The sequence below is a fragment of the Thamnophis sirtalis genome, unplaced genomic scaffold (assembly GCF_051295495.1).
Source record: "Thamnophis sirtalis isolate CommonGarterSnake01/CBP01778 unplaced genomic scaffold, rThaSir2_p1.2 scaffold_10, whole genome shotgun sequence".
NCBI lineage: Eukaryota > Metazoa > Chordata > Lepidosauria > Squamata > Natricidae > Thamnophis > Thamnophis sirtalis.
Genome location: NW_028261390.1, coordinates 12,863,859 through 12,888,403, shown reverse-complemented (window position 1 = coordinate 12,888,403; position 24,545 = coordinate 12,863,859). Strand labels below are relative to the sequence as shown.

The window sequence follows — 24,545 nt, the reverse complement described above, 5'->3', positions numbered from 1 at the left end:
TCAGTAGTTCAACATTTGTGGTATTGGGTGTTTTGATTTTTTAAAATTCTGCACAGTGCATAGTTTCAGTTCTTCCAACATTTGGGTTCAATATCATTCCATCCCTATGTTTGCGTGTTTAAACATACTTTCGATCAAATCACATTACTCTCAGTGCTCTGTTTTTCAGGGTATTCTGAACACTGTTCATACATTTGGATTAATCATGTCATAATAATAATTTTTAAAAATATACAAAGGCATATTGCCTGCTTTCTTTACTGTACTTCTAAAAGTAAACAAAAAAACCTCAAATCAATTGGATTCAAATAATTGCCAAATTAGTGTACCCCTTTGCAAGACGGATAATAGCTTGCTAAGTTAAGAAAGACTTCTGCTAAAAAAAATTACTGTACTTTGGAATGTTTAGTTCTGATCAGTAATGACTATCCCCATTGATATCAAATGGAATTAAATCAGGATCTAGCTCTTTGTGTTGAATGTCTGTGTGATAACACGAATTAGCCTTCAATGCATAATCTGTTGTGACCTCAAAATTATTATTTCCTGCCCGCACTGTCTAGAGTTGCCTAGCACAGAGTTCATTGTTTAGAGCTGATAAAATAAGCAGGTTCTTGTGTACTCTCAGTGTATTCTGCCAGAGATCTTAATATTCTGTTTGGTGATTTCTTGGCTGTACATACACCTGGGGCATCTGCCAAGGAAAGCAAGTTGTGTCACCTTTAGGGTATGTCTGAACATTTCCCAAGTAAGATTTTGTGCCCACATTCCATTTCCTAGTACAGGAGTGTCAAACTTGATTTCATTGAGGGCCGCATCAGGGTTGTGTTTAGCCTTGGTGGAGGCGGGGTGGGCGTGGCCTGCATGATGTCACTCATGTCAGGGGCACCCGTGGTGGCCCGAGTGCTCTGCCAGCAAAAACAGATTCCAGAGCTCTGTTTTCAACTGGGACGACTTTCTGCAACCCTCTGCCAGCGAAAACAGAGCTTGGGAGAGCCGCATGTGGCCCTCGTGAGTTCCGTTTTCACTGGCAGAGGCACTTCAAGCCGGTCCTTTGCTGTTTCCAGGGTAGCCCCATGGGCCAGATCTAAGTACCCCATGGGCCGCGTCTGGCCCTTGGTCCTTGATTGTGACACCTCTGTCCTAGTACTTACTGCCCACGATGCCTCTGTGACATTCCAGCTGCTCGGCGGAGCGTCACACAAGCGCCGTACTCTACATATGCCTGCGCGGAAGCTCTGAAAACTTCAAATACCGGTAAGCAGGGCGGGTGGATGGGCCCTCCGGAGCACCATACTGGAACAGTACTTGGTGCTCCCAGAAAGCATCGGTATGTCTGTATTGGGGCATACCGGTCGTAACACACCTTGTGTGTGTGTGTGTGTATGTGTTTGTGTGTGTGTGTTTTTGTAGATTTTCACGGGTGTAGGTATGCTGGTGTTGTTGTGTGTGTGTGTGTGTGTGTGTGTATGTTGTATATATTTATATATTGTACTTTATTCATAAACATTTGGTAGGACTTACCGTATTTTTCAGACTATAAGACACACCGGAGTATAAGACGCATCAAGATTTTGAAGAGGTAAATTAAAAATAAATTTTTTCTACTCTGCATGCCTCCAAAACCCTCTGCACGCCTTGTTTTTAAGAAAAAAGGGGCAATGCAGAGAGTTTGAGAGGCCTGCAAAGGGCAAAAAGGCCTGGTTTTTGCAAAAATGGGCCCGTTTTTTGCAAAAAACAGGGCATTCATAGGCTTTGGGAGGCTTGTAGAGTGCTCCTGGGGGCTGGGGGGACAAAAACGAGCAAAAAATAGCTTTTTCACTTGTTTTTGCTCTGCCCATCCCCCAGGAGCACTTTTCAGGCCTCCCAAAGCCTATGGGGAAAACGTGATGCGCAGGGGCGGGGTTTCGGGAGGCCAAAAGGGCTGTATTCAGTGTATAAGACGCACCTACCTTTTCACCCTCTTTTTTTGGGGGGGGGAAGGTACCTATCTTGGCCTTGTTTATAGGAAGTAAAGAGTGTATGACTCAGATTTGGAGGGGGTGGTATACAGGTAGTCCTTGACTTATGACTACAATTCAGTCCAAAATATCTGTTGCTATTCTATGCAAAACAATTGTTAAGTGAATTTTGCCCCATTTTACCACCTGTCGTGCCATGTTTGTTAAGTGAATCATTGCTGTTGTTGAGTTAATAACATGGTTGCTAAGTGAATCTGGCTTTCCCATTGACGTTGCTTGTCAGAAGGTCGTAAAAGAGGATCACATGACCCCAGGACACTGCAACCATCATAAATACTGTATGAATCAGTTGCAACACCTCTGAATTTTGATCACGTAATCAGGGGGGGTGCCGCAACATTTGTAATCATGAAAAACAGCCATAAGTCACTTTTTCAAGTACCATTGTAGCTTTGAATGGTCACTACTGCAATGCGCTCTACATGGGGCAGCCTTTGAAGAGCATTCGGAGACTTCAACTCATCCAGAATGCAGCCGCGCGAGCGATTGTGGGTGCACCTCGGTACACCCACGTTACACCTATCCTCCGCGAGCTGCACTGGCTACCGATCGGTCTCCGGATACGCTTCAAAGTGCTAGTCGTAACTTATAAAGCCCTTCATGGTATTGGACCTGGGTACTTGAGAGACCACCTGCTGCCAATCACCTCCCAAAGACCCATCAGATCTCACAGGGTCGGCCTCCTCCGGGTTCCGTCCACCAGCCAATGCCATCTGGCTACTACCCGGGGGAGGGCCTTCTCTGTAGCAGCTCCGGCTCTTTGGAATGAATTCCCCGCGGAGATCCGGACCCTCACCTCTCTCCAGGCCTTCCGGAAAGCCGTCAAAACCTGGCTGTGCCGGCAGGCCTGGGGTTGATGAGTTCCCCTCCCCTCTCGACTGGTATGGCTGTGTGATTTTCGTGTATTTTAATTATGTGTACTGTTGTTTATGTTCCCTTTCCCCTTTGAGTTGTTCGCCGCCCTGAGTCCCTCCTGGAGAAGGGCGGCATACAAATAAACAAAATACAAATACAATACAATACTACATAAACAGTTGTAAGTCAAAGACTGCCTGAGGAGTAGTTGCAGATATTTGTTTATTCTTACTTATCAAATTCATACAGCCGCCCAGCTCACCAAAGATGACTCAGAGCACAACAGTAGATATAAACAATCCATTATATTTTATTCCAAATGCATTGTTTACAGAGCCCTAAGCAATATTTGCACATGATTCTAATTTTTTTCCTCCCATAATCCTGACTTTGCAAGCTGGTACGTGAAAGTTGAACTTTTTAAAAAGTTGGTGATGCTCAAATTTTGTGCTGCTAGAAAACTTTGCATCAAAGAGGAAAGAAATAACACCAAACGTTTAAGTCTTTATTTTTTTAATCATAAAAAAAAAATGTTGGACTGGAGCCAATCCCTCAAATATGTATCACAGGAGCCTTTGTTGCCTGAGCTTTTGAAAAATATGTACTCCCCCCCCCCCAAAAAAACCCCTCAGTTATGTAACTTTATTCATGGTGCCAGCATCCCGCGATGGAATAAAGAATGGGATTGATTGCATAGGAGGGTGGAGACAAATGTACTCAAAATTTAAAGTGAGTCAGCTTGGAAAAACTAACGCAATGGCAGCCTAAAGCATGGAGAGAAAGAACACTTCAATTAAATTGTTTTGGGTCGTGAGATGATTACTTATTAACTGGCAAGGAGGGCAGCTCCTCAAGTGGGCGAGACAGTCTATAAATTTATAAAGGAAGGCACATGTTCCTCTGATCCTTAGCTCCTGTATCATTAAAGTTTAATCTGGCAACCACAACTTTTCCCCCGGTTTGAATTCATTATCAGCCCTCTTAGCCAACTTGCTCCCTACCCTTCCCCCCCCCTCATCCCTTGCATAAATTGGATGCAGAGTTTGTGTAGCATCTCTGGTGTGATTCAGGGGTGGGTTTCCATTTTTTTACTACTGGTTTTGCTTGTGCGCGCATGCCCAGAAGCGTCCTGGTGGGTGGGCGGAGCCTGCCGCTGCCACTACTGCTTCGCCCCATCTGGGCCGAACCAGCAGAAACCCACCTCTGATGTGGTTGGACTACAGAATTACATTGGTTTGATGTTTTTAAAGCAATTTGACATGTTCAGTCAACAACCTGTAATTGAATTCTTTCATCACATGCTCCAAACAATGAAAAAGGTATTAAGGGTTATTTTCCAAATTGAGAAGATGAAAGAGTTGTTAACAAACAGGGCACAAAAAAAGCAGTTAATTGTATTAAGTGTGTGTGTGTGTGTGTGTGTGTGTGTGTGTGTGTGTGTGTGTGTAGCATTGTAACTACACTGTACCAAAGATAATTGCATCAATATTCAGTGGCGCAGTGGTTAGGGTGCAGTACTGAAGGCCACTACAGCTGACTTGTTATCTGCAGTTCAGCGGTTCTAATCTCACCGGCTCAAGGTTAACTCAGCCTTCCATCCTTCCGAGGTGGGTGAAATGAGAACCCAGACTGTGGGGGCAATATGCTGACTCTGTAAACCGCTTAGAGAGGGCTGAAAGCCCTATGAAGTGGTATATAAGTCTAACCTCTATTGCTATTGCTATTGAAATACAGCTCTTCTTTTTTGAAACTTGCATAACTGCAAGGAGTAAAATCTGTTGGGTCACCAACAATATCGTAACAGGAGATGATGTGTATATTGTCATATCCTATGTTTCTGTTCCTCACCCCTACTTACCAGGTCAAAGTAGGGAAAGGCATATTCATGTGATTTTTCATAATTTTACAATATAAGGAAAAGATGGGAACTTCCATGCTCAGCTCATAGAAGGTCTCTGTTCTCTGTACTTTTACATAAGGGTTCGGTGTAATTTCTGAATACCATGGGTGGGGCTGTAACTCAGCAATAAAACACTTACCTTGTATCTGAAATGTTCTTGGTTTAAACCCTGATTGTGCATCTTGCTGGTGAACCCGAGTCAGATCATTGGTATATTTACTAACAGTGCTTCTCTAGAGCAGGTTTTGGCAGCACTTGTAATCCAGGGTGAGCTGCTACAGGTTCGCCAGGTTCTGGAGAACCTGTAGCTAATGTTATGGCCGGTTCAGAGAACCTCCAAATCTCACTCCTGGCTGGCCCCTCCCTCTCACCCAGCCCCACCCCACTCCTCTCCGGAGTCTCCACGCAGCCCATTTTGAATGTGAGGTAAGTGCAGGGGCTGCACGGAGACTAGGAGAGGGGGTGGGAAATCGGCCTCCCGGAGGTTCTAGAAGTCTGCCCATTTCTGGCCTCCGGAGCCTGGGGGAGGCAGTTTTCGCCCTCCCAGAGGCTCAAGGAAAGCCCCCCCCCCCGCCCCGTGCTGCAGGAGGCTGACTAGGCCATGCCCACCCAGCAACTGGACAGAGAACCCATTGGTGAAATTTTTGAAGCCCACCCCTCCCTGCATGTAATATATGGTGAAATACCTAGGATTGACCCAAAAGCAGGAAAAAAATTACTTTGAACCAAAGTTTTGAACCTTTGTCCCCCTCGCAAAGCTAACTCAAACCTCAAAAGATGTGCGCTTATATGAGGCTGCTAAAGGTTCGTGACATTTCAGCAGATTTACGCTTTGTCCTCTTGAGAGTCAAACGTTCTCAGCCAAGATTTTGTGATCGTGTGGCCTTTTTATTTAAAAGGCGAGGTGTTGGGGGAATCGCTTCAGTTCTGACCGCGTTCTGGGATCCTTGGATGTTGCATTGCCTCTCAAAAATTAAATTATTGAGGTCACTTAAACCTCAAGTTACAGGCTCTGAAAATGAAAATGTGGGTATTTTATTTCTACTATAAATGCCTGTGTTGAGATACCACGGGAAGAGAAAGAGCCAAATGGACCGTTCTGTATTCTTTTCCCGATGGCACACTTTTGAATATTTAAATCCGTTTCCAGAAAAGAGAAGAGAAATCAAGTTTGCTAGCCCAAGAAGAAATAGCATTAATCTCTGAATACTGAGTCAATACTCATGCGTTCTTGAGGGCTGTGGCATCTTTAGGAATACCCAGCTGCTGCTTTTTCCAAAGTCAATTTCAACTTTTTTCATCTGAGACCCAGACATATTTGAGGCAATCAGATTCAGGCAAATGTGCAATATAATCAATAGTTCTGAATTCCAGCTGCTTTTGCTGCTTATATATATATATATATATATATTTTAAAGAAAAAATTAATACAAATGAAAACAAATACAGATTAAATACAAATTCAAACAGCAGTGTGTGGGAGCAGCCAAAAAAGCTAATACAATCCTTGGTTGCATAAACAGAGTCGTAGAATCAAAATAATGTGAAGTATTAGTACTCCTTTGTTCCACACCAGGAACATTACATGCAGTTTGGGTCACCACATTACAAAAAAGATGTTGAGACTTTGGGAAAAAGTGCAAAGAAGAGCAATTAAGGTGACGAACAGTTGCAGGATTTGGGTTTGGCTAGTCTAGACTAGGAAAAAGAGTTGACATGATAGTAGTATTCCAATATTTTAGAGGTTGCCATAGTGGTGAAATTCAAATTGTTTTACTACAGGTTCTGTGGCTTGGTGGGCATGGCAGAGGAAGGATATTGCAAAATCTCCATTCCCACCCCACTTTGGAGCCAGCCAGGGGTGGTATTTGCCGGTTCGCCGAACTACTCAAAATTTCCGCTACCGGTTCTCCAGAACCTGTCGGAATCTGCTGAAATTCACCCCTGGGTTGCCACAATTTGTTTTCCAAGGCACCTGAAGGCAAGATAAAAAACAATGAATGGAAACTAATCAAGAAGAAAAGCTTCCTGGAATTAAGGAGAAACTTCCTAACAGTGAGAACTATTAACCAGTGGAACAGCTTGCCTCTAGAGGTTGTGGGTGCTTCATCACTGGAGGTTTTTAAGAAGAGACTAGACAGCCACTTGTCTGAAATGGTATAGGGTCTCCCGCTTGACCAGGGGGTTGGACTAGAAGACCTCCAAAGTCCCTTCCAGCTCTAGTCTTAATTGAGTGAAAATTTGTATGGCCGCCAAGTCAATCTCAGTGACTTAGGGCGACTTACAAAGATTTTTAAAAACAATATAAAAAGAATTTTAAAAAAACAATAACCTTCCTGATCAACAATCAATTGATTGACATTTGATGGACTCCATCCCACTCTGAGGTTCCCAGGCCCATTGGAAATACCAGCCATTCAGGGCCTGTGAAAGAGTGTCAAAGTGGGGGAAAGGCAGTATTGCCCCTATTCTAAATAAAGACAGAATTGTTCCTTGTAAATACTATGCTGTTATAAATCAGTGCAGAAAAACAGGGAAGGCAAGGAATGACTAAATAAAAGTTGCCATATGTAGTTTAATGTGCAACACAGCAGTTGTAAATTCAGAGTAAAACCTACGTATTGCAATTGCTGATTGAAATCAGAGGAGATATAGACATTCTTCCTGAATGATGATACCCCGGATTCTAAAAATGTTAACAATTATAGCTTCTGAACTCAAAGAACATTATTTAAAAGAAAATCTGTTCCAGGCGTTCTGATTTAATTGCCATCCTACTTTTTTAGTAATTTAGTTCAAGTGTATAAATGAACTCCTGACCTACTTATATGCGGATGACTAATAATTTTCTTTGGAGAAGTTCATAAGGGAGGCCGGCATCTGTCAACGTGTGCAGTCCTTTTTTTTTTTTCTTTTTTTCATTGATTTGGAAAAGTTGCAACCCTTTGATTCTCTAGTCAAAAAATATAGACAGTGGGTGGGAATGGCTGGTGTGGAAGGCCCTACAGGGTGTATGGGTTTGAAACAAAGCTAGTTTAGAAGCATAAATTCAGTGGTGGGATTCAGCCAGTTCGGGCGAACCGGTTGTTAAATTGCTGGCTGGCCACGCTCCTTCCTGCCTTGCCCCTTCCAGGAGTCGTCCATCCCTCGCAGCCCATTTTTGCTCTCAGGGGGGTGCAGGAGGTCAAGTGCTCCCCCCCCCGACCACACCGACCATGGCCACGCCCACCCAGCCGGTCATTAGGGTAGAGAACTGATTGTTAAATTATTTTAATCCCACCATTACATAATTTTTTACCATGAATAAAGGCAAATATACGTGTCCCAGGATAATGTTGCAGGATAAAATCTGGGTCTGTTACCGGGATCAGATATTTAGTGTTCCGAGCTTTCGGACTTGTGCTGCAGCCCATCCTCAGGTAACCCATGTGTGTGTCTGTGTGTGTGTGTGTCTGTGTGCGTGCATGTGCGCATGCACTGGACTATTTTGTGCATAGTATTTTCCCCGAGGATGGATTCCAGTACGAGATTGGATCCTACAAATTTCTCCTAAAAATTTTACATTAGTAAACCTTCAATTGGCAGTTAATAACTAATAAAGTTGTATGTTTTTCTTCAGTTTGCAGATTTATAAATCATTTCACTTTATCCCAGAAAGTTTAGAAGAAGCAATAGCTGGGAGGCTACAATGTGGGCTTCATTAGGGAATTGTTGACTTTCTGATTCAATTAAATCTAGTGTTCTCTATCCATTAAACTGTATATTGGCCCTATCTACATACCTTTATAAGTGTTTTCTCAAGCATATCCGTGCCAAAATAATTTCTTAACTAAGACAATGCATTCCCCCACCACCACCATTTTTAAAACCATTTTTAATACAGATTTGAGATTGGATTTCTCACCATTTGTATTGTAAGTTTCATACTTTGTAAAAACAAAGTATGCAATTTGTAATTTGCCATCATCAGAGATTTAGATAGGAAATTACAATTGTTACTGAGTTACAAACTAACATGCTGACTTTCATTTGTAATTTTACATAGTGGTATATACCAAGTTATAGTTATGACCTATTATAGCAATAGCAGTTAGACATATACCACTTCATAGGGCTTTCAGCCCTTTCTAAGTGGTTTACAGAATCAGCATATTGCCCCCAACAATCCGGGTCCTCATTTTACCCACCTCGGAAGGATGGAAGGCTGAGTCAACCCTGAGCTGGTGAGATTTGAACAGCCGAACTGCTGAACTGCAGTCAGCTGAAATTAATTCACTTCTTAATCAAATCTCTTGGAATTGGCAAAAGTGTTTGGATAAGTACAGAAATGTAAGCATGCTGCAGTTTCTGAAATAGGCTATTCCTCTTATTACAATTATTACTCCGAGGCTTTAGAAACCTGAGCTTCCACTTGTAGTTCAGGCATAATGGAAAATTATGCAATTTCTCTCTTCATTCTTCTGAAGACATAGGAAATGTGAAACTTTTTAAAAAAATCTGTCTAGATAGTTTTTATAGGTTTTTTTTTATAGTTTTATTTGTCATTTATAGGCCGCCCTTTTCCCTGAGGGGACTCAGGGCGGCTTACAATTCGTGGGAAGGAGTGCAAGACAAAACATAAAATATGTGAATAAAATAAAATAAAACAGTAAAACACAACATTCATTCAACATTCATTCAACATTCGGGTGGGGCGGATTAGGATCTTATCCCCAGGCCTGACGGGATAGCCAGATAGGCAAATATCAGGATCAGAATATTATTTCCAATCTTTAGTTTTCACAGGACAGCATCACAATTGAAGCCCCATCCATTCATTAATGGTGGGTTACGACCGGTACGCCCCGGTATGGGCGTGCTGGTGCCTGCCAGGAGCACCAGGTACTGTTCTAGTACGGTGCTCCGGAGGGCCCGCCCGCGCTCCTTACTGATATTTGAGGTTTTGGGGGCTTCCGCGCAGAGAGCATACAGCGCCTGTGCGACACTCTGCCAAGCAACTGGAGCGTCGCGGAGTGTTGCGGGCAGTAAGTACGCATGCGCGTGCTGCACGCCTGTGCTGCGCGCGTTCATGTGGTGGACACCCGGCCCCGTTGCATCGTACCGGTTGCAACGGGATCCGGAACCCACCACTGATTCATCCATCCCATCCATCCATCCATCCATCCATCTATCTATTTTAAGTGTCAACCATGTGGCCTGGAGGCAACCCTGGGCAGCTTACAAGCATTAAAAAACCAGCATGAAACATTCAAAATTAAAACAATAGAAACATTAATATTGATTTAAAATTGACAAAGATGGGACGGAAAGCAGGCAGATACACAGTTACAGCAGCTCACGTCTTTTATTACTCTGTTAACCAACTACCTCCAGAATGACGTTTTCCCATGGGGGTGCCAGGCTAACTATACACTTCATTGCAAATATGTGGGCACAGCTCTCATGAGGGGGGAGTCACAATATTCCAGAGGGTGGAGGTCAGGGCAGAAAAGACTCCTTTCCTGGACCTTTTTACCTGTGTCATCAGGTGCATTCAAATGGAGGTGAGGAACTTTACTTATAAAATTGTGATCATCCTAGCAATTCCAATTTCAAACCTTTATTGTCAATGCACAACATGTGTACAATGAAGTTGGCTGAGCCTCGCTTAGTGCACCCCTCTCCAACACAAATACATCTCACAGGGAAAGAAAGAAAATTCCTAACCCAGTAAATCATACTAACAAACACCCAGTCTTCTATACATACATGTGCGTAACGTTACATTATAATATATTGCATCGATATGAACGTGTTGCACTTTGTGCTGGCCCAATAGGATAGTATCATCTGCAAACTTGATAATCCCAGTGGATGGGTCAGAAGATACACAGTCCAGAGATGGTATTCAGCAAGTTCTGACCAGTTCTGGAGAATCGGTAGCGGAAATGTTGAGTAGTTCGGAGAACCGGTAAATACCACTTCTGACTGGCCCCGCTCCCATCTATTCTCTGCCTCCCGAGTCCCAGCTGATTGGGAGAAAATGGGGATTTTGCAGTAAGCTTCCCCTGGAGTGGGGAGGGAATGGAGATTTTACAGTATCCTTCCTCTGCCACACCCACCAAGCCATACCACACCCACTAAGCCACGGCCACAGAACCAGTAGTAAAAAAATTTGAATCCCACCACTGAGTATGTGTACAATGAATACATGTATGGACTTGCCTTGTTGACCATTTCCTGCAGAAACTCCTAGTTAATCTACAACTGATTTCAATAAACCAGACTTCCCTTCTTGCCAGATATTATAGAAACAAAAAAAAAGAAAAAAAGAAAGAGAAATGGGTGATATAGATCAGAGTGAAAAATAAGCAGTAGCCCGATTCGCCCGTAACACCAAACCATAATGGGTGGATCCAAGCATTGCAATAAACCCAAAGCAAACAAACCACATTGTTCCTTGGTCTTTTGACCCAGAGCTTTTGATTCCGCACAATTGGAACCTAATCTGTGGGACTCCATAAAAAGAATCTTAAAAGGAATAGAGAAAATAATTGTACAACATCCGAATCTTAGCATTCATGTGAAAGAATAAACTAGGGAAATAAGAAGACGGGTTTCCTTTAAAGATTTGTGTGATATTTAATACCCTGTCATTTTTAGATCTCACGGTTTTTTATAATGGATAGATGTCTTGGGGAGGGGGGGGGAACTGCAGATAGGTTTTCAGAGCTTGATCTGTTTTTGATTAGATGGAAAATTCCTTCTTTCATTCTTTTTTCGATAAATCCCGATGACTGGCTCGTTCTGGATACACCGAGGCTTGTGCAATAAAAGAAAAGTAAATGTTCAAGTTGTGTTTTAAAATATTGCCACGTAGAGCAAATTCCAAGATTGGAGAGATAAAGGTTTGCTTAGTGTAACAAATTTGGCAATAACATTTTTAAGAACTTAACATGCTTTAATGGATATCAGGGGGGAAAAGACAAGAAAGCAAACTTGCCTATCTGATTCCTTATTATTGTAGAAGATGATACTTGTTAGTTTAATAAAGTGACCTTTCATCTCTAGTCTTAATCTGGATTGATATAATTTTGAGTGGTTGCAGATGGATAGGAATGCCCTGTTTTTCAGGGCCACAGAATCATTTTATAAACCAGACTTTATTGATATTTGGTGAAAATATAAATCATTAGCAGGGCCTTCCTTGTCATCAGCAGTTCAAATCGGTATAAATTAAATATATGCTCAGTTGCATTCAATTAAAAATACATGTCAGTGTAAAAAAGAAAACTAGTAAGAAAGAAAAACATATTCACAGATACATACAGAGACATATGAATACAGATATATTCAATAAATGATAGATATATTATTTTAATTAATAATAGCTTGATCATCGGGCACATTTTTGAGGTTAAAGTATGACTGTACTATCTTTGTATCCTGTAAATATCTGGGTATCTATGGCTATAAGTTTGGTTTCCAGCAATGCTACTTCAAGATCCTACATGTGATATGTTCTCACGTTCTCTCTAAATGATCATTAGGTAGGATTATTATTTAAATGAGATGCCACTAGGAAATATCAGAGTTGCAGTTTAAAATGAACAACTGAAAACACATCCAGAAAGAAGCCTGTGGGATATTATTTTTGTATTGGTTGCCAATAACATGTCTATGTATTCACCAAGAATCTTCATCCCAAGAGTCAGGAACAATAACCCCTTAATTGACCTGTGGACTTCAACTCCCAGAATTCCTGAGCCAGCATCCTTCCCCATCCTTGCTTTATTCTTACATCTTCTAAAATTAATTCCCAACATGTTTTCATATCCATAGGCCATTACCAAGTATAAATATTGCACAGAGACATACAGGTAGTCCTCAATCTATGGCTGGCTTACTTTGTGATTATTCAAAATTACGGTGGATCTATCCAGAACTAATTAGGATCAGTTTGAAAATTCTGACAGCTTCCCCAGCACATGATCTCATTTTGGGTGGTAGATAACTGATCTGTTTTTACGGCTTTTTGCAGAATCTCACAGTTGCGTGACTGCAATTTGGGGGGCATTTTTTTGCTGGAAATTTGAGTTTATTTCTGGTTTCCAGCAAAAAAAAAATGCCCATGGTATATAATGGGTTTATTTAATGACCGCAATGTTTGCATAATGACGGCAGCATTTGCTTAATAACTGCCGCAAAAATGTCGTAAAATCAGTCAGGCCCACATGGTAAATCTCCTTAACGTCCACCCTGACTTATAATCATACTTTAGGTATCAATTATGGTTGTAAATCAAGGGCTACGTATATTTTAGGGGGTTAAATAATATGAAAATATGAACGCTTCCTAAGCTTCGTAGAACTCTCAAACTCTTGGGAAAGGCCCCCGTTAATGTGACAGCATCTGCCATCTGGGCTGTCGGTCCTAGTGGATCACTTCCACTTTCTTTTCCTCCTTCAAAACATGGCATCTTAGTTTTTCTAGGAATGCATGTAGACCTACAAGATCTCACGAGCAGGTTTTAAACTGAAGATGCAGGCAAGGAAATGTAGCAACTGCTGAGATGATATGCACATGCAGAAATAATAATTGACTCACTGGATTTTCCCAGTCTTCTGAGCCATAGTAGGGTTGGAGATCAGTTGACTGATTTATCGTGTAGCAGGATGTGTGTCTTGTGACAGGAATATTTTGTTTAGTGGTATATGTGACTCCATTGTCAGGAATTATTTATTAAGCTATTGTTGAACAAACCGTTGTAAAGCATGACACACTAATTTAGACTTAAGAAGGAAATAATTTACTGAAAGGGATAGCTAAAAGGAAGCCTTTGCCCATTTCCCATATTTATCCCATACCAAATGGCAAAGTCAAGGAGTCCTTGACGTATGGCCTTTAGTGGAGCCCAAAATTTATGTTGCTAAGCGAGATGTTTGTTAAGTGAATTTTGTCAGGAATTATTTATTAAGCTATTGTTGAACAAACCGTTGCTAAGCATAATACAAACTTAGACTTAAGAAGGAAATAATTTACTGAAAGGGATAGCTAAAAGTAAGTCATTTCCCATATTTATCCCGTATCAAATGGCAAAGAAGTCCTTGACTTATGGCCTTTAATGGAGCCCAAAATTTATGTTGCTAAGCGAGATGTTTGTTAAGTGAATTTTGTCCGGAATTATTTATTAAGCTATTGTTGAACAAACCATTGCTAAGCACAACACACTAACTTAGACTTAAGGAGGACATAATTTACTGAAAGGGATAGCTAAAAGTAAGCCTTTACACATTTCCCATATTTATCCCATACCAAATGGCAAAGAAGTCCTTGACTTATGGCCTTTAATGGAGCCCAAAATTTATGTTGTTAAACGAGATGTTTCTTAAGTGAATTTTGCCGCATTTTGTGACCTTCCTTGCCACAGTTAAATTGAATCTCTGCAGTTAAATTAGTAAGGCCGTTTGTAAAGTGAATCTGACTTTGCTTGTCAGGAGGTCACAAAAAGGTGAACACAGGGCACTTCAAGCATCATAAATATGAGTCAGTGGCCAAGAATCTGAATTTTGGTCACATAACCATGGTGATGCAACAGTTGCTAGCTATGATAAATAATCATAAGTCACTTTTTTCAATGCCATTGTAACTCTGACTGGTCATTAAATGAACAAAGACTGTAGAGATTCTCAGTCATCCAGGTCATCGTTATCCCAAAGGTGCTTTTTCAGGAGGCAACTGGACTTTCTTGTTTTTTCTTTGAATCTCATCCAAGAGATTTTTCAGCTGGGTCAGGACAGTGGGGAACGGAAGGATTTATATTCCTTTCAGACAGCTGGTCATTTGATCCTTATAAAAGCAGGGGTATCAAACTTCATTCATTGAGGGCCGCATCAGGGTTGTGTTTGATCTCGGGTGGAAGGGGGCAGAGTGGGCGTGGCTAGGGTGGGTGAGGCCAGCTTGACGTCACTCTTGTCAGGGGCACCTGTGGTAGCCTGAGCACTCTGCCAGTGAAAACGGGCTCCCGAGCTCCGTTTTCAATCATGACGGTCTCCTGAGCCCTCTGCCAGTGAAAATGGAGCCCCGAGGGGGTGGGGGTGGTAGTGGTATGCCAGCCTGGGCCGCAGAACTGGCAGCAACCCAGGCTGGCCACGCCCCCGAACCAGTTCCCGGTCGCCGCCGCCAACATCTTATGGGGGAGTTCTGTGCATGCGCAGAACAATTTATATTGAACTGTGCATGCGTGCACAGCATGCATCCAATGCGTGCAAAGCGCACCCACGAGTGAATTGGCAGTAACACCAGCCAGAACTCACCCCTGCACCGCGGGCCAATCTTTCACTGTTTCCAAGGTGGTTCCACGAGCCGAGTTCGACACCCCTGTTTTAGAACGTCATTGAACCTCTAGGTGCTTCAACCGAGGACTACAAGGTTGGAGTTTTCCTCCTGTTGGCAAACACAGAATCTAAACCTACACTAGAAATGTCTTCTTTCCCAATGCTCAAATACATGTAGTGAACTCATTTCACAAAAGACAATAGAGTGACTATTGTCGGTGTTGGCTAGAAACCAGGAGACTGAATTCTAGTTCCCCTTCAACAGACTGGGTGACTTTGGGCCACTCTCTCAGCCCAACCCACCTCACCAGATTGTTGCTGTGAGGAAAATAGGAGGAAAGAGTAGAGCGTCAGCCTTGAGTTACTTACAAAGTATTAAAAGTGGCATAAAAATTAATACATAAATAAAAAAATATTTGACCCATTAATAGGGCCTGTTTTTGAGTATATGTGCTTGTTCGAGAAATCTACAACTTTTGAATGTTAAACTTCTTATTTAGGTTTGTGAAATATTATTAGATATTTTTTTTATCTCGGGTTTACTTATTCTGTTTGCCATCCTCTGCAAAACCCAGAAACGATCACACTATTTGCATAGAAAATTAATGGCAAAAGGATACAAAAAAAGGAAAGCGCCAGTAATGAAAAACACATTAAAACCAACAGGTAATGGAGTGGTTTATTATTAATATGGGCGTGCAGCTGGATTGTATCATGAATTAGATTATTATTTTTTAAATTGTCTTTACCCAGCTAGTTTTGATCTGCTAGGGGAGGAAAGTTGGAAAGTTTCAAATGTGGCTTTTCCAGCAACTCGCCTCACCGTGAGCCCCGCTTGATACCTAAGGCACTGCTTGGAAGGCGGCGAAGGGGACAGGCTGTTATGTGTGATGCGTGTCCTCATCACGTCTGCTTCCTCCGGCCTCTCTCCCTCCTCCCCGCCGGGGAATGAGAGCAACGTGCTTGACGTGATGTCAATTGGCTTGTGGCAAAAGTCCCGCGGCGCGCAAAGACGGCTCTATGAATGGGAAGCGTGTGGGATGCTCTCCTCCTTCGGCCCAAAGCGGCTAGCTAAGAACTTTGGACCCAAGGCGGCAGGATATTTTTTTTTTGGGGGGGGGGGGATTTCCATTTTCTTCCCTCTTTCATTTGAATCAATCATCTCCAGGAGGAGGGCAGGAGATTTTCCCCTCTCCTTGTGCCATGCAATAGGCAGACCAGCCGCCCGCAGTCCCAATGCGCCCAGGCGCCCCTGTATCCAAACACAGCTGGGTGGGCCAGTGGTCTGCGGCTTCCTCCCCATGGCAGAATGGGTTCTTTTGGGCAGCAAAGATATATATATATTTACCCATACCGAGGAAAGCCCTTGTCCAGAACAAACGGCAGAACCCTAGAACAAAAGGGTTTGTTTCTTTTTTAGGGTCTCCTGCCTGAGCAGCGGGTTGGACTAGACGACCTCAAAGGTCCCTTCCAACCTGATCACTCTATGTTCCCCGCGCCCCGGGTTCTTTGCTGTTGCATAATCACGCCCTCTTTCCCCCGGGCATGGCTGCGGCGCCCTCCTGAAAGCAGGGAGGTTTTATAGGAGGGGTGGGCTGGACTACAGTAACCATAATCCCCTGCCCACGATTTCGGGAGCGGGGCAGAGTGCTTAACGATTCGGAGGCCGGGCGGTGGGGGGGGGACAAGAGAGATGGACTTAGATCACCCCTTAATTGCCCCTCCTTGGGCCAAACTGTTTCATAGCCCCACCACAAGTGTGTGTGTGACACACATCCACACGCGCCTCCTTGAACCCTCCCAAGAAAGGCGCCGCGGGTTAAAACGAAGGGCCGATGGAAATAGCAGCGGGCGCCTGGTTGCAAATCCAACCCCTCTGGCTGTGCCCGGGGGGGAGAGGGTGGTTTCTGCAGTCCCCACGCCTCCAAAAAAACGGGGGGCGGAGGAAGGGGAGGATCGTCCCGCCTGCCCTCTCCAGCGCCGGCGCCCCAATCCACGATTGGCCGCACTGACAAGCGGGCGAAGGAAAAGTTTCAAGTTACTCGGGGGAGCGGATCGGCTGAACCGGCTGTCCCCGGTTGCGGCAGCTAATTGACTGCAGGAGGCCGGGGTTGAAAGAGGGGGGGAGCGTGGTATCTCCGCGGCCAGAAAAGGGGGAAGCTTCCTGCTGTCCGGCTGGTACCTGGCGCTCTCTCCGCGCTCCTGCGCAAGGCAAGCCGCCCAGTCGAGGCTTGGCCCCAGGCGTGCGGGCCAGACCTTGGCAGCCGATTGACGGAGCGGGAAGGCGAAGCCAGCTGGCTTTCCTTTGCAGGGAAGTCTTGACAGGCGGCTGGTGCCTGCGGGCAAAGGCGATCGTGCGGAGGGGCGTGGTGGAGAAGCAGCCAGCTCCGCTGCAAGAGGCGGAAGGAATCAAAAAGCTCCCAAGTACCAGCTCGCTCGCGCTCTCCCGGTGCATTTTCTCCGGCATGGCTTTGGAGATCGTCTCTCTGCAAAGGTAAAAAAAAAGGATCCTTAAACTTATTTGGGTTTTCTGTCCGTTTTGAAGGCGGGTGTGAATGCAAAGCCCTCGCCAATCTGCCTGCAAAATACACACACAAAAAAGGTCCCAAAGGTGCTTTTTTCCCCCCAAGAGGCAAGTGGACTTTCTGGTTTTTCTTTGAAGGCGTTTTGCTTCTCCCACGAGAAGCTTCTTCCACTCTGAAATACGTTATCAGGCCAAAAAACAACATTTTGTTGGGAGATCGAACTGTCCCTTTCTGTATGAACTGTCCCCTTGATCTTTGGTCGTTTAGATGTGTTGGTTTAATTGTGTACCGTAGTCCTATACTACTGTATGCTAAATGGAATTGGCTCCTAAAACAAGGTGATATTGGATTGAGGCTGTTGTTACAGATGTTTGGATTGCTTCTTATTTCCTGTCTTGTTTACTGGACTGTAGAAATACGTGTGTTTGGCTTTTCCTATTAATAAATATACATGATATTTTACAGAATAACAAAATGACAGTGCTGGAAGGGACCTTGGAGGTCTTCTAGTCCAGCTCCCTGCTCAGGCAGGAGACACTACCATTCCAGACAAGTGACTGTCCATCCAATCTCTTCTCAAAAGCCTCCAGTGATGGAGCACTCACAACTTCTGAAGGCAAAACCCTTCCACTGGTTAATTGTTCTCACTGTCAGGAAAGCTCACCTTAATTCTAGGTCACTATAGGTAGAACTAATGTGCATTTGTACGAATCTAAATACGGAGTTTTAAGCTTGGGGAAGAAAAAGAGTTTTTACAAGGAGCAAAGAATGCACATTTTTCTCCTTTTTTTGCTTCTTTTTTTTCACAAGCCTATAGATGTTTTCTCCTTCGGGGTTAGATACAGTTAGATAGAAATAAATTATCTTTTAATTAAGCAGTGTTCAGGACACATGTCCAAGAGTGGAGTGCAATTTATTATGATGTAACATTATACTGCAAGCGGAGCAGGCAGCTAGGAACAAGTGTTTGCTCTATGAAATATTACTCTGTTGATCTTTCTTGCCAACTGTTCCTTCTCCAAGTTGCCTTGAGGTTATTTGTGATTATTTAACTTAAGACAATTTTTTCTTCTCTTGTGTGTAGTTGAAATTGCGAGTAAAAATTTGTACAAAATAGAATATAGTATAGTAAACTATATAAAAAGGTAGTTTAAAAGATAGTTTACAAGTTTGTAAACACATTAATAATTGCTTAACGTGATGGCCAGGCTGAATTTACAAGCATACTTATTAGAGCATGATCCTTTGCCTTCTTTAAATATTACACATAAAGATTGTAATCTGAAAAAAAGAAGAAAGTGATGTAATGTTAATATTGCTTCTTACATAATTTTTGGAGCTTTTGAATGTTAGGGTAAGAAAAAATACATTAAAAATTGCTTGCGTACCTTTCCTTTAGAGCAGTAAGAAAAATTCAGAGATTGACCAACAGACCAGATTCTGTTTTGCAAAAGTCATATTCTCCACAAAAAAAACCCCTTCATTTTGATCGCATTAATTTGGTTGGTTGGTGTTTTTTTTTAAATGAATAACTTTGGTTTGTGCAAAACATATCTTTCTTTTTAATTGCTTGACAATCCTGACCAATGTACACAAAGTGCTTGTTTATCAGCCTTCAGCTGAAAACTTATTTCAAAATATATGAAATACGCTAGTAGCTTTTCTGTGCTGAAAAATCTTCATTTGCCTTTTTTTTTTGCAGTGAAATGTTTAGCATAGAAGTCAGTGGGAGTGCCATGTGTTCAAGAAGCAGTCTTCCTGTTTTGTTTTGTAAATGGATGTTTCTCTTAAAACTCTCTTAAATTAACTTTTAGTTTATTATTAACTGCTGTTAACTTTGGCATTTACTATATTTGAGCTGAGAGAAAGTACGGTGCAGAATAGTTCAGATTTCTGTCAGAAACCCATTGATCTCCCAAATTTATCTGAATTCTCGCTATGCCCCCTTTCAGATGAGGTTGATCTTGTAGGTCCATGGTGGCAAACCTGTGGCATGCATGCTGGAAGTGTCACGCAGAGCCATCTTTCTGGGCATGCAAGCTGTCGCATGTTGCTCTTCTGGGTTCTGGCGCACGAGCCAGCTGGTCTTAATGTGCGTTAGAGTGCCAGTCGGATGCTCTTCCAATTTCCAGTGTGCCACCTGGTCTTCCAGTTTCTGGCGTGCATGTGCATGTGCAGACCAGCTGGTCAGTGCACATGTGCACATGAGAAACTGGAAGATCATCTTCCCAGTATGCATATGCACACCGGGCAGCTGCTCTTCCGGTTTCCAGTGTGCGCATGCGCACCAAGCCACCTGGTCTTTGTGCACACATGTGTGCCAGAAACCAGAAGACCAGGTGGCATGCGGAAACTGGAAGAGCAGCTGCGCGGCATGAGCATGCTCATTAGGTGGCTGCTCTTCTGGTTTCTAGCGCGCATGTAGGCTCCCGATTTGGCACTCTGTGCCGAAAAGTTTCGCCACTCTGTGCCAAAAAGTTTCGCCACTCTGTGCCGAAAAGTTTCGCCACTCTGTGCCGAAAAGTTTCGCCACTCTGTGCCGAAAAGTTTCGCCACTCTGTGCCGAAAAGTTTCGCCACTCTGTGCCGAAAAGTTTCGCCAACACTGTTTTAGGTCATGCCATCCCCTCCCCATTGGTGGTTCTGGATGTTGAAGATCATCCATATCTGAAGCTTTTTGATCTCTGCAGTGGAGGAATCTATGACCTAGTGGCAGGGGTCTCCAAATTTAGCACCTTTAAAAACTATGGATGTCAACCCCCAGAATTCCTCAATTCGAGCATGGCCCTCAGCATGGCTGGCTGAGGAATTCTGGGAGTTGAAGTCCACGCTCTGAAAGTTGCTAAGTTTGGAGACTTCTGGTCTAGTACCAAGACAGAAGTGTTTTAAAACATTAGGTGAAAATTCACTTAATGAAATATCTATCCCACAGAAAACTAATATTCAGGGTTTCTGATTTAATCTTTTCCTTGGCAGATTCCAGCAGCTAATAAATTTAAGTAGATAAAATTATGTGCATTGTGCAAGGGAATTCTTTTGTATAGCAGAACATTTAATCACCCTGTTTGCACATTGGAATAGTGCCCTTCTGAAATCCTCCAGAGCCTTATCATTTATCTTAAGGAACTGATGAGAAAAGGAGTAAGCTGTTATGACAAAACAGGCCTAGAAAGAGTTTAGCATATGGTTTCTTCTCCTTTCTTCTTCCGAGGAAAATATTCTTTCTTTTATCAAACTTGGCTTGGCTATAACATTACTTATGCTTTGAAACTCATGGTGGTAAACATAGCATAATTGCTTTTATAACGCCAACAGATTGCTGTGTATGAAAGAGTGTGTTTGTTGTCATGATTATTAGTTAGGTCCAATGGTTAATCATTCATTAATACAATAGAATTGAACTATCATGTATTTATTATATTTTTATACTGCCTTTATTACTTTATAAGTAACTCAGCACAGCAAACATACATAACACTCCTTCCTCGTCCTTCTGTTTACCCCACAACAACCTTGTGAGATGGGTTGCACTGAGAGAGTAACTGGCCCAAAGTCACCCAGATGCCTTTGATGCTTAAAGCAAGATTAAAATTCACTGTCTCCTTGTTTCTAGGCCTGCACTTTTACCATCGCACCAAACTAGCTCTCCGGTTTATTATTTCCTTGTGTAGGGTAAAAATGGACTTCCTGAAGGAAGTCCCATCAAACGTTTTGGTCTTAACCTCTTATGTCATATTACAATCTTCCCCTTCACACCTCCGCCCTTAAGACAGAGGTGTCAAACTCAATTTCTTTTACATAAAGACACACACACACACACACACACACACACACACAAATTTAGTGTCACAAAGGCAACAAATACTATATATATGTGTGTGTGTGTGTGTTATATTTGTGCTGATAAATAAATAAAGGGAGATAAATAAAGGGCTCTTATCCGTTATCAGCGAAGCCAGGGTGAAAGGTATCTATTAGATTTCTTTTACAACCCCCGGTATGCCCAAATATGGGAGGAAGATCACTACTTCCATTCTCTGTCCTTCGGCTCGTCACAAGAGACCATCCAGAGCCTGTGGCCTAATGGCTAAGAAGTCTGCCTAGTATGTAATATAGCCCAGGTTCAAATCCCAGTAAGGGTATGGCTAGCTGATGAGAGCTAAATAGCTTGAAATAGATCTATACTAGTCTCCCTTTATTTATTTATCAGCACAAATACAACAAAATGTAACAAAAAGGCAACAGTAAAAATATTGGGTTTCTGCCTGGATGGTCTCTTGTGGCAAGCCGAAGGACAGAGAATGGAAGTAGTGATCTTCCTCCCATATTTGGGCATACCGGGGGTTGTAAAAGAAATCGTGTGTGTGTGTGTGTGTGTGTGTGTGTATGTGTGTGTGTGTGTATGTATGTATGTGTATGTATGTATGTATGTATATATACATATATATACATATATATATACATACACACACACACACACACACACACACACACACACACACATATATATATATATATATATATATATATAAAGTTTTTTATTTTTTCATTTTCATAATATATAACCACATCTATACTATTACATAGCCAACATCATACTGTGTTATTAAATGTTTACATCAATTCATTTTACCATCAACTCCTAAAAACAATTATTGGCTCTTCTGCTCTCCATACACCATATTTGTCACTTTCTTCTCCCTCTCTCCTCCCCCTCCCTACCTCCTTTCTTCCCTCTTTCACCCTTCTCTTCTCTACTTCCCCTTCCTCTCTCCGTTTCCTCTCTCCCCTTTCTACTCCTCCTTTCTCTCCTCGTCTTCCCCCCCTGCCCTCTCTTCTTCCCTTACCTCTCTCCTCTACTTGACACTCTTCATCTCATTTACTTGGTGTATTTCAGCTTCTGAGCGAGCTCCATTTTATGTTGATGGTATTTATAATTCCTTTTCAATATACATATTTAATTTTAACATATATCCTTCCTCCTTTTTTTAAAAGAGAGAACAAAAAAGTATACATATATAGTCATTGGGTGTCAAACTCAATTTCATTGAGGGCCACATCAGGGCTGTAGTTGACTTTGGGTGGCTGGGTGGGCATGGCTAGCTTGATGCCACTCACTGGGCGTGGCCAGCTGGGTGGGCATGGCCAGCTTGACGCCACCCCCCAAACTGCTGGAATGTTTCCTCTTTGCATTGGGTAGACAGAGCCAAAGCAGGTTGTCCGGGCCAAAGCAACATGGGACAGCCCCTTACATTTTCCAGGACAGTCCCTCTGACTGGATCTGACACCCCTGCCTTAAGATATATCTAGTTAATCCCAATTTGAAAGTGGGGGGCCTTTCCTTCCAATTGCATATGCCCTTTTCCATTGGTTGTTCAGCATTTCAGAGCTTTTCTTGCATCCCATCATCCTTAGCCAACTGGCAAATAGCCATGATATTAGCGTTGGTGGAAGTTGCCATCCAGGTATAGACAGATGACTCAATGAGTCAGCTGAATGGAAGAAAGAAGTAGGATTCAATAGAGATGTGATTGAAGACGTGATCTGGTATAAGTTGCCAATGGAAAGCATAAATGCAAGTTTTATATGCTGCTACCCTCTGGATCCCACCATTTGATATTCCCTATCACAGCAGATCAAAGCTTTCACCTATGCTGGAGGTGGCCTCTCTATCTCCTTTTTGTATATGTGAGCCCAGAGTGAGTACATATTTTTCAGAGTATAAGACACACCTCCCCCCCCCCCGAAAAAAAGGTTGAAAATCTAGGTGCGTCTTATACACTGTATACAGCCTTTTGGCCTCCCCAAATCCTGCCCCCGCGCATTCTGTTTTTTGCAAAAATGGACACGCGGAGGGTTCGGGAGGCCTGTAAAGTGCTCCTGGGTAAAAATGAGCAAAAAACAAACCTTTTTTGCTCATTTTTGCCCTCCCCAGCCCCCAGGACCACTGTGCAGGCCTTTCAAACTCTACATGCCCCACTTGGGAGGCCTGCAGAATGTTCCTGGGGGCCGGGAAGGGCAAAAACTTTTGTTTTTTAATTTACCTCTTCAAAATCTTGATGCATCTTATACTCCGGTGCATCTTATAGTCCGAAAAACAAAGTACATTTCTAAAATATGCCTTACAGTTCCCAAAAGTTTTAGAGGCAGAAAATAAATAATAATAGTAGGATATGCCCTGGCTTAGCACATTTTAAAAACATTAATGCTTGCTCTGTCTCTGTCTCTCTCTCTCTCACACACACATACAACACACACTCTGTCTCTGTCTCTCTGTCTCTCTCTCTCTCTGTCTCTCTCTCTCTCTCTCTCTCACACACACACACACACACACACACACACACACACACACACACACACGGAGGAAGACTCTTTCCCCCCTGCATGATATGGCTTAAAATATTTTAAGTCATTGCTTGTCACTGAGGCCAAACCAAAATGTTTACTTGTGGCCCTAATCATCAAATGTTTGTTACACTTAAAGTTTTGTTTCATTGGAGTCATTGGGAGCTGAGTGGTCCACCAGAGCATCTAACAGCATTCTTCTAGCAACTGTCAGCAAACCCACAAGCGTGATGAAACAGCCTACGTGACCGAGTAGGGTTTTTTTATGGCCACCTGCAAATAATTAAGTTGGAACACAAGATAATCTAAATAGCTTCAGGCCCATTTTACACTGACTGTATTGGTCACGGAGTTGATTTTTTGACTTGTGACCAGTTAAACTGATATGTAATCTCCCATCAGTTCTTTAATGGCCCTTCACTTAGAAAAGTGCTGTATATACAGACCACACAGGAAATTGGTCTTCTGGTGTCATTATAGTCACTTGTTTTTAACCTGGATTGCAGATTTGTTATTTATGTCTGTTTCTTCCAGATAAGCCCAATAACAAGCACTTTGAACTTCACTTCTCTGGTTTTTTTTTT

The 24,545-nt window shown here is 42.7% G+C and overlaps 1 protein-coding gene across 3 annotated transcripts in view; it reads left to right on the top strand.

The window, feature by feature from the left end:
• The window catches only part of FAM13A (family with sequence similarity 13 member A), a 161,113-nt gene that overhangs the window by 65,147 nt on the left and 71,421 nt on the right, over nt 1-24,545 (top strand). Inside the window, exon 1 of one of the 3 annotated variants that reach the window (XM_087724102.1) lies at nt 17,196-17,586. The exons of 1 other annotated variant lie outside the window; for it this stretch is intronic. In XM_087724102.1, the coding sequence (XP_087580228.1) occupies nt 17,558-17,586 (29 nt within the window). In that variant the 5' untranslated portion in view covers nt 17,196-17,557. Of the gene's footprint in view, nt 1-17,195; nt 17,587-24,545 lie in introns of those variants that run through there. One more of the 3 variants, XM_087724103.1, reaches the window with a different exon arrangement.